This window comes from Chenopodium album, chromosome 4 (genome assembly GCF_948465745.1).
Source record: "Chenopodium album chromosome 4, dcCheAlbu1.1, whole genome shotgun sequence".
NCBI classification, from domain to species: domain Eukaryota; kingdom Viridiplantae; phylum Streptophyta; class Magnoliopsida; order Caryophyllales; family Amaranthaceae; genus Chenopodium; species Chenopodium album.
This window is the reverse complement of record NC_137837.1, coordinates 19,928,902-19,939,788: the sequence shown is the minus strand read 5'-3', so window position 1 is coordinate 19,939,788 and position 10,887 is coordinate 19,928,902. Positions and strand designations below refer to the sequence as shown.

At 33.8% G+C, this 10,887-nt stretch overlaps 2 protein-coding genes across 2 annotated transcripts; both read right to left on the bottom strand.

Annotated features, from left to right (window-relative positions):
• Window positions 1–319: 319 nt before the first annotated feature.
• On the bottom strand, window positions 320–4,098 carry LOC145627762 (replication factor A protein 1-like). The gene is made up of 7 exons (XM_081680112.1): window positions 3,955–4,098; window positions 3,611–3,872; window positions 3,419–3,527; window positions 3,210–3,337; window positions 3,057–3,135; window positions 570–684; window positions 320–457 (listed from the first exon to the last, which is right to left on the bottom strand). Exons 1-7 carry the CDS (start codon window positions 4,096–4,098, stop codon window positions 320–322), a joined length of 975 nt encoding a protein of 324 aa, XP_081536238.1.
• Window positions 4,099–6,995: 2,897 nt separating this feature from the next.
• On the bottom strand, window positions 6,996–10,003 carry LOC145627761 (uncharacterized). Its single transcript, XM_081680111.1, has 7 exons — window positions 9,693–10,003; window positions 8,831–8,987; window positions 8,350–8,740; window positions 8,142–8,251; window positions 7,899–7,997; window positions 7,436–7,852; window positions 6,996–7,133 (listed from the first exon to the last, which is right to left on the bottom strand). The coding sequence occupies exons 1-7, from the start codon at window positions 10,001–10,003 to the stop codon at window positions 6,996–6,998; spliced, it is 1,623 nt and encodes a 540-aa protein (XP_081536237.1).
• Window positions 10,004–10,887: the final 884 nt, after the last annotated feature.

The window sequence follows — 10,887 nt, the reverse complement described above, 5'->3', positions numbered from 1 at the left end:
ATAATATTAGCATAGCTCATGATGAGTTTCATACATCACCAAACTTATCAGATAGCAAATACAACAGTAAGTAGCCAAGGTATCTGTAAGCATGATAAAATAACCTAGCAGAGTCCAAAAGACAGCCAAATAGCAACATTAAAGTAGTTCAAACTTACAAAACAATTAGGAAATAGGCAAAGTCATGAAATAAGGCCTGAAAGTATAACAATGTTGCAAAAGGTGTCAAGTAGGAACACATCCAAAATGAAATGACCAGGTGGTCAATTCCAAAGAATCATGTTCCTATCGGAAGCCTAATGTGTAAGCAGTTGGGACGTCACTCGAGTGTAACAGATTTCACAACCCATTTCAGAAAACCAATCCTCTTGATTTCACTAGTTGGACCTACTTCGATCTTTAGTGGTTTTTCTCTGAACCCAGCAGCTATGGATTCAAAATCAGGCCACTCTGTTAGCTGCACATGAAATCACAATTGTTAAATAGTGTACAGATAACAAATAATGATATTAAACATATCAACACAATGTAGTAACAACATATTCAAGAATTTAAATAAATTTCTTTACTTTCTTCTGTATAAGTTCAGTGTCTTTAAGACCTAGCAGGGTTTCACACTGCTTCCCATACGCGGTTAAACGGATGCTATCAGTATCATCAACTATAGTGAAGGTCATACTAACCCTACAAAGAAATACACTCAGCTAATAATGTAATGCTGTGCATGCATTATGAATTGCTTTATGTCTAGTAACATGTACCTCTTCTCTGCAATGCATCGAGCATTGCAAACATCGCAGTAAAATTTGACAGTCTCCACATTATCACAATGTTTCCCACATCCATTGCATCCAATATGAGCATTAACATCTTACTTCTTAGCATTTGGAATTGTAACAACCATATATGAAAATGTTTGTGTAAAAAATTATATTATGTATACAATAAGGCAAAGTATAATTACTGATTTTTTATTCAGATCTTTAACAACCATAATAATATCAGAGTTGCTTCACTCCCTAATTGTTAGTTGTAGACACCCATTTGTGTCTCCCCAAAACCAAACCCAGTGATGAGTACCTTTCACGTCGAATCATAATCGAATGAAGTGAAAGTGTGGAAAGTCTAGTGTTGCGGTTAGTTTTTATTTCTTTTCTTTCTCTATGTTTTTGAAAACCTATTTTAAATAGCCAATCCAGTTTAGTTTGGTCCATGACAAGGGTCTAATAATAGTGTATTTGGGTCGGGTTCAAAAAGAGTTTTCCAACGATATATTATAAGCCCAATTCCGATGAATAATGAGGAAGTTATGGCCAAATTACTAAACTGGGCCCGGTTTGATCTTTATTCGCGGCCCAATGATCTAGAGGAGGTCCTATTATGATTTATCATTCCTAATGCTATTAGGATTGATTATAGTCTTCTAGAATCTTCTAGAAATTTCTTTTGAATCCTAATTTAATTAGCATTGATAAATTGACTTTAATTGACTTTTAAGAGTTTTAATTGGAATAAAAGAAGTGTTTTTAAGGAAAGTACAGTTTTGCCCTCTCGTACGCTTAAATTTTATCAAAATAAGAAAACGCGTGGAAAACTGATTTGCCGCGCCATACAACAACTCTATCTCCTGGCGACAGAGTGCAGCGTCTGGCGACAGGCGCATGTTTGGCGTTGTAGTCGTGTTTTATTCTTTTCGAAACTCTGATTCATTTTTTATCGTATCCAGCTGATTTTCATTATAAATAGCGTCCTTAGACCTCCGTTTTCAATCATCAATTTTCATCAACAACTATCAATTCTTCTCACTAACTCTTATCAAGAAATTCATGATATCATCTCTCTCTCTCTCTTTTCTTAACTAGCTTTTCTCATACAAAATTCCGTATTTACAAGATCTAGACACACCTAGCCAAGTTAGAAGTTGTCTTCGCCCTAGACGTGAAAGGTTTGATTTCAGAAAATTTGGTCCCAAATCTAGTCTAAACTTTCTTAATCTCTCTTTTCAATTATTTAATTTAGTTGTTAATTTATTATTTTTCTTAAAGTTACTAACGTGTGTATTTTGTTATTAGAAAGAGGTACGAGGCATCCAAGTAAGTACTTTAATTGTTTAATAGATATTATGATATAGAGATTATGTTTAGGTTCATATTTTGATTCCTAGTATCATGTTAGGATGCTTTTCTTAGTATGATATTTAGGGTGATTTGCTTATATCAATTATGGTTTCTATGATGCTTCCTACTTTCTTTCCTAATAGCATGTTAGTATCATGTTAGGGTGAAAGCTTTGATCTTTAATGTTTAGTGACATGCTAGTGTTTGTTATTAATCTTGTTAGTATCATGCCTAGGATCTTGCTATTATTATTATGCTTTATTTTTAACATGATTATGATTATTATTATGTTGCTTGATATTTATTGTTATTGCTTGATCACGCCTTTTATGCATGTTTAAAGAGAATTTGTACTTTTAATTACTCTTAATAAGATATTTAATAATCTTATTTAGGGTTAATATGATTATAATTCAAGTTATCACCAATAATAGTTTTGTTTGTGCATTAATATTCAACCAACATAGATAAACAGGTTTACGGTAAACCTATTGATTGCATGTTAGTCAGAAAGCGCACATGAATACGAGAAGAATAAAGTAGAGGCCTATTATTAGGGCAGGTTCAATCTCTTTTAGGTTGGATTTGTACCTTCATCCCCGAACTTCCAGTTTTGGTTCCAGAACTATTGGAGTTAATGATCTTCTGGATCGTTAAGGGGTGTAACCTTCACCTTGTGAACGGTTTACAAGTTCCTAAAACTTGTTGGCGACTCTTTTGCTCTAGCTTTCTTCCCTTTGGACGCCACCGTACTTAAGTGTTTGATCACAGTGGGGTTCAAGTTTGGGGTAATGCTTGAAATATTCCCTACATTAGCTAATGTCCCATGTGATCAGAAAGACGATCTTTGTTCTCTAGGACCCTACATCAGATAAAACAAAGACTAAGTAGGAATTATTAAAGTAAAACTTAATTAATGTTTATAGTGTATGAGCTTACCAAGCTTTTAATTCATTCACTTCTGGATGAGTGGGGTTGGTATCAATAGTTGTTGACATGGATGATGACAAAGAGAACCCTAAACATAAAACATGAGTTAATGCATAAATATAATTTATCAAACATTATTACATTAGGAAGAGAGGATTAAACCAATGTGGGTTGCTGGCTGCAGATGCCGGAAGCTAACAATCATGTAAGATTCACACCAAAATGCTAGTTTATCATAGTCCTTTGTAGCAAGTTCTCCATACAGAGAAATAACAAGCCCATCGCGAAGCCTACACATGCAACAAGATATCATTAAACTAATAACAAAAATAAAATAAAGTTGGTATGAATAAGCATAGATGTACACTAACTTTTGCACACTATCATCTACAACAATAACATCGCGCACATGAAACTCATAGCCACTGGTTGTTTTTTTCTTGCGTACATCTTCCATATACACCACAACTCCAAGAATGTCTGTTGTAATAATGACAGCATCAGTACATACTTAAGCATAATAGATAAGCTTCTTAACAACTCAAAATAAAAGTATATTTTACCAAAACGATCATCTTCACTACTTGTTGGTGGCACTTCAGCAACAGGAATGTATTTTGGCAGTACAGGACCAGTGTTAGTATTCAGTGACTGAATTGCAGTCGATCTTCCAAATGACAAGTAATAATCACCTTCCTTGTGGTGACACATTGCATTGGTGTTTCTGATGGGTGCATCTGCAATTATATACTCTTTCTCATGTTCTAATATACCATGGGAATTCTCAATCTCATCATCAAATAGAGTTCCTATGATTTTGTTGCCCTATGTACATACCATTTTAAAAAAGTTAGATTATATTTATGTTTATATATTAAGTAAAGATTCAGTGATGATTGTTTGATACCTCATCATCTTCAAAAACAAGCTTCTGATAATCCTTTTTGTTTTCTGGATATTTTGCTGGAGACTTTTCCTTGACTTTAACTTTAATCTTGTATTTCTTATTCTTGGGAGTTAGTTTGTTTAGAGGAACATATTGAGGCTTCATCTATACAAGTTCATAAATTTAGGATTTATAAATGATGTCTGTTAATATTGAATGCTATAGAACACATAGTAAAGCAGAAATAATGCTTGTCTATGTTGAATGTCATACAACATATAGCAAAGAAAAAATAAATAAGATAGTTAATGCTTACAAGTCAGAGATAACAACATGCTTATTGTATAACATGTTTTAATTAAGTCATTAATCTCTGTTTTTTTTTTTTGTTTTTTTTTTTTGTAAATTTAGTTCAATTATCACTAGTAGAAAAAAGCAAAAAGGCACCGCTCAATGGCCACCGGTTTTCAAAAACCGGTGGGGAAAAAAACGGGAAAAATGGGCGGGATTGGGTTGATATAGTATTGCCACCGGTTCAAACCGAACCGGTGGGGAAAATATTATTACCATCGGTTCAAAACCGGTGCTTTTGTTATTAAAAAAAAAAAAAACCGCCCCCCCCCTTATAAACTCCAAACCCTATCTCCATTCATTCTCAGCCGCTCCTCTATCTTTCTCTCTCCTCTCTCCCCTCTCCTCCTTCTCTTTCTCATCTCTTTCTCATCTCCTTCTCTCGATCTGTTCATCTTCTCTATTTTCCTTATCTTCGATCTCCTTCTCGTCTCCTTCTCTTTCATTTCCACCACCACCGCAACAATAATAAACCACGAAGACATGCACGAGGTTAGGTTTAATTTTGTGTTTAATTAATTGATTTTAATCGATTTTTGGATTTTGTTGGGTTTAATTAATTATTTTTTTTGGGTTAATTAGTCGATTTTGGATTTTTTTGAGTGTTTTCATCGATTTTAATTCGATTTTTAATTGATTTTAATCGATTCTAAGTCGATCTCCTTCTGGGTTCTATTCGATTTAATTCTGGTTTTTTTTTTTTTTTTTGAGTTCGTGAAAATCAATTTGTTTTTTTTAGTTCGATTTAATTCTCATTTTGTTTTTAATTCTCGTTTTGAAAATCAATTCGATTTTTTTTTAGTTCGATTTAATTCTCGGGTTTTTACTAAATTCTGGGAATTTTGTTTGATTTTTTTTTTCTGGGTTTTTGTTTAATTTCAGGGTTTTGTTTATATGTTTGTGTGTGTTTTCTGGGTTTATTTAATCGATTTAAATCGATTTATGGGTACCATGCATACTGTTCTGGTTTTTTTTTTTCGCATCTTATTTATTTTATTTAATCGCTTTTTTTTTTTTTTTTGTTTGATGCAGGTATATTGATTTAGATGTAGATGTTAAATCGAAGAATAAAGATGCTGGATTATTGATTTAGGTGTTATATGGGTTGTTTTTTAATTTTAATGTTGTAAGTTTTTTTGGGTTTTTTATTGTAAATTTTTATTTTTTTTAATGTTGGAATTTTAGTTTTGTGTAATTTGATTAATTTAGTTCTTTTAAATTGGAATTGTTGTATGAGTAAATTAGTTGTAGTTATTAATTTAGTTTTTTCACTCTTAAAAAGTGTACAATTACTAGATACTAATGAATATATATGTTTTTTTTTATGTATTTTACATATATATATAGTTTCTGCTACAATTTAAGTGAAATAAATGCAATATTTTTTTTTTTGTTTTTTATGGGCATTACTGCCACCGGTTAACCGGTGGCAATCCTTGTTAATACCATTAAAAAAAAATTGCGGGAAGCATTATTGCCACCGGTTTTGAACCGGTGGCGTTTTAATAAGATTATTGCCACCCCCTAAATGGCCACCGGTTCAAAACCGATGGCATAGGGGGGTTTTGAACCGGTGACCAATTCATATTTTCGCGTAGTGTATCTACAATAATGCAACACTATTAAAGTAACAATAAAGTATAAAAAGCTTAACTAATTTAGCAGCATAGTACAGACAGCTAGAATAGTTCATGCTATTAAACACTATATATAGGAAACATCCAAACAGATCCATAGTAGTAGCATGCATTAAATGAGTTATGGTATAACTGCAAGTATATATATATGAAAAAAATGTAATTAAGATATTCTAAGCCCAAGTAAATTGTAATGATAATTTACATACATCTTTAATGCTTTTAGGAAAACAACTAATAGTTGCATCATGTATGACAGTATATAAGATCAAACAAAACAAAATAATAAATGCAGATAAGTAATAACTAAAAAACATGATAATTTGAGAAAACATTCATTAATGTGTTTACCTTAAGAGAAGAATATCAGAGAGTGTAGCCTTAAAAGAAGCTCAACTATGAAAGAGAATCAGATGTACAACCTGGAAGAGTAAAATAACCTTATATAGAACAAAAAATACATTAATCTGAACTTATTTCAACAGCAGCAACGTTTCAATTTGCTAGAAAAGCAATCATGTGTAATATCCAGTGGAAAATAGCTTGTGTTAATTTCTACTTGATATTAGTAGCTTCCCGTTTCTCAAGTTTACATTGATACAAGCAACTGAGCTTTACTTTACTTTACTAAGACATTTGATTAATTTGATTTGACTACTCTGTTGACTTAGTTAAATATAAATGAATAGTATTCTTCTTTTTATTTTTTAAATCAATCAAAATATAACAGAAAGTCATTACTTATTTCACATGCCTCTTTTTTTTATTTCGCTTCATTTAATAGTCTGTAATATATTATATATGTACATACATTGCTGTTCATTTATGTATATAGATTACAAGCATATATTTTTGCAGGGCAAAGTGTATTTTATTTAAATCCACCTTGACTGAGCAAATATAAATTACAAATATACTAATTGGAAATGTAGCTATTGTAAGCCAGGGTCAAAATATGGCATAAATTGTGAAACAAATTACATACCAGCAATATAACACTAATCAAAAGGCTATTTAAATTTATACATACCAAAGGAATAAAGAACAATCTAAGTCTATGGTAAAGACGACATACTAAACAATATTAGCTAAACGAAGCACATCATATGACACAATATTTTTAATACTTCCTTTATGAACAGCAGCTAATGGTTGAGGTGTATAGACTGTGACCTTATCAGATTTTTTAGCACGAGAAAGAGCAACATATAGCTGACCATGAGAGAAGCATGGCTGTGGGAGGTATACTAATACCCGACTTAGTGTCTTCCCTTGAGACTTATTATGATCATAGCAAAACTTAGTTTCAATGGAAATTGTTTCCGTTCAAACTGAAAAGGATATTTAGAAGAAGATGAAGGCCTTAGGTTGATTCGAGGTACAAAATAAAATGAGCCTTTATAATGCCCTATCGCAATTTCACTAATAATAGAATTAGGAAGGAACCGTAGACAAATTAGGCGAGTTCCATTACACATGCCTTTAGAAGGCGATAAATTGCGTAGCAAAATAACAGGACTGCCTATTTTCAGCACAAGTTGGTGAGGACTCATTCCTCCTGGGAAAAGTGTGTTGAGAAAGTCAGTAGGGTATAGTGTGCAGCTATCATCAAGCACTGAGTCATACTTTTCATATGTAGTAGATTCACCAGGAAACAAACCAATTATATACTCATTAATGGCATCAACATCCTCATTCATAGGTGTGAGAATTGCTCTTTCATCAAATATGGTACTGCCAAATCCCGGAGTACCAATTTCAGGGAAAATTGTTGCACCCACAATAGACACATGATCATCAGTTGGAGTATAATACTGAATGATATGCTCTGACAGTTGAACAAAGGCATTTTTCAGCTGTCTGTAACTAACCATTTCCCAAAGCAAGTAGGAAAGCCGAATACGGGAGGTCTTCTTTAGCCTTGATATTTTCTGTCAATTGGAATTTGATAAGTAGGGACCAAATGTAGGAACTAACTACACTTAAACCAATAGCCTCTTTCTGTGTACAACGAGGTAAAATAGGCATCACTTGCCTAAAATCTCCTCCAAAAACAACAACCTTTCCACCGAAAGGCTGGTTAGGATCACATAAATCTCGTAACACTAAGTCTAAAGATTAAATATTCTCTCTACGTGCCATAGAGGCTTCATCTCATATTATGAGAACAATTTCTATTATTAGAGCAGCCAAGCTTCCTTGCTTAGGAACGTCACAAACAAGCAATATCTCTAAATCTAAGGGTATTTTAAATCTAGAATGTGTTGTTCTGCCAGAGGGGATATTAGAAGCCGCAATTCCTGATGTTGCTGTAGGCAGAACTATTTTTCCTGACAAACAAACCTCAGTATACAAAGAATTATACAAAAAAGTTTTCCTAGTTCCACCCGGGCCATCTACAAAAAAAAAAAAAAACAGTCAGGTTTGCCATTCTGAATATGCCACATAATGTTGTTGAATGCATTTGCCTGAGCTGTATTTAACTTGTCTCGACACTCAACACATTCTGGAGGAATAAGTGTTTCAAGAGCATCTACAATATCTTTAGTAATGTAAATCCCATCATCTGTATCATCAATTAGATGGCCTAATTGAAAAGCTTCCAATGACTTCCCCATAGCTTCCAAGCTCTTCTCTATCTCCCTTACGGTTAATTTCAGAACTTTAGATTGGCAAGTTGGATACTTGTGCTTGAAATCCTCAGACAATGAACTATAGAAACGCAGCCAAAGTGCATTTGGGTCACTTGGTTGGCAAAAGATTAACATTTTTGCAAAGAGCTTCCTCATTGTTGAAGGCATTTGCGCTTCTGCTGTTTCCTATATGCAAGCAGTAGTGACATTATCTTCTTGAAACAACCCTTGTTTGATAGCAGCCTCTTATAATGTAGGATATAGGACTCCATTTACACTCTTAAGATGATCAAATGACACAGGATTGATGACTTTACCAAGTATTAAAAGCAGAAAGATACGTTCCCCTTCTGATGGAACTACAAATGCCATCCGAGAAACATTTTTGGTTTTATAGCTCCATTTAATCCAAACGTTATTGCCGTTATCCCATCTATATTATGAGATCATTTTAGTATACTGAAGACCAGTACCTCCAGGTATGGATGCATTTTTACTAAAAAAACTCCGTCAAAGTTGTTTGACTTCTTTTTTCATTTCTAACAATTGAGTCAAGTTGTTCATGAGATCTCATATAAATAGTTTGCATATTTGGTAAGTGCATAGGTAACAGCGTGACAGAAGGCGTCATTTCAAATAAGTCAAACCAAAATATTCTCCAAGCTGCTTCACATGAAGAAACCCATCTACCAGCTTGGAAATTCTAAATCTCATTAACACGCTGATTACCTTCTCCAACAACATTGAAAGAAACACGATCATAACCCTTGTAGACATACTTATAAAGGTACTTAACTACTTGAATGGTAGAGTAAACTTCAACATTTAAATGGAAATCAAATAACGGCAATAAGTATGGATTATACGGAATAACCCATTGGTTATCAATATCAGCACCACGAATTCTGACATGCTATCCTGTGTGTCGCCTTTTATACAATGGATAGCCATCTTCATTAGAAGTTGTTTCTTCTAAGTATGCCTTAGGGTAGTTATACTTACAAACAACTTGATCCCCAATCTATTTTTTCATGCATGCACAACGAAGATTTAAACTGCCACAAGGACCATGCATCATGTGCTTCAATATGATTGCACGCAGCCGAGGAGAATCTGTAGAAGGAATTTCTGCACTTACAAATTATCATAATTTGAAGGCCCTTTAAGTTTATATGCATGCTCTAAGATTATAAGAAAGTGAGCATGTGGAAGACCTCGTTTTTGGAACTCTACAACATACACCAAGGCTGCCACCTTTCCAAACACCTGATCTTCCATGATTTGCTTTTTCAGAGCAATTAACTTGCTTCTAAAAACACGAGCAACAACATCCGGTCGATCAGCTGCTACTTCACCCTCAACAAGCTCAACAACTATTTCTGGCCATTTAGCATTGCATGTCATAGTAATAATAAGGTTTGGTTTGCCAAAGCGATGAACAACAACCATAGTATTTAACTAGCGCCTCTTCATATCACGAGGTCCACCTATAAAGGTAAGGGGTAAGATAACCCGCTGGACAATATTATTTGCACTCTTCTCCCCATCATCAATGGTATCTAAAATCCCCTGATACAAATCTGCTCTAATTGTTTGCTGATTTCTCCTAAAAAAATCAAGCCTGGTATTTTCAATCTTGACATACGTATAAACTATGTACTGCTGAAAGCAACGACCTGCACGAAGTAGCATGTTGCCTGGCCTAATTTGTAACTTGTAAGCGTAGTACTCTCTTGGAGAAACATTCCTTTTAGAATTTCCTGAAGAGTATGCTGAACCTATATGCAAAAAAAAGCATCAAATAAGTGAAGGAATACACAAACACATATGTGTATATTAAATTAAGAAGTATGTTTGATTGCTTATAAAGTCTTAAGTTTAGCCTCTTCTTCTAATAAATATTTTTCTGTATGATCATCACATGAAGAAATAGGACTAACATCCATACAAGCTTCCTGATGCAAACTCCCATAAATCTTTCGAAGGCCTTGAGTCCAGCCACATTCATCATATGGGAACAGAAGAGGATACTGTAATGGATCATATCATCAATAATAATGACATATACGATGCTTTTTAGTAGACTTGCCTGATACAACTATATGTGGACCATTATAATCATTGGAAGACATGCTATCTGGCCAGATAGCAGCAACTTCATCAGTTGAAGGTGCATTATACACTCGCTGGTCTAACACCGTGCTCTGATTAATAACAATTTGTGTGGTTTCAGTTATAGTTAGCTCTCTTAATGATCTAAAGCAACAAGCATATGGGTTTCCACTTGTAGTCCGCATCAGAATGTCTACTATGTTTCCCCTAACCTCAGGAAA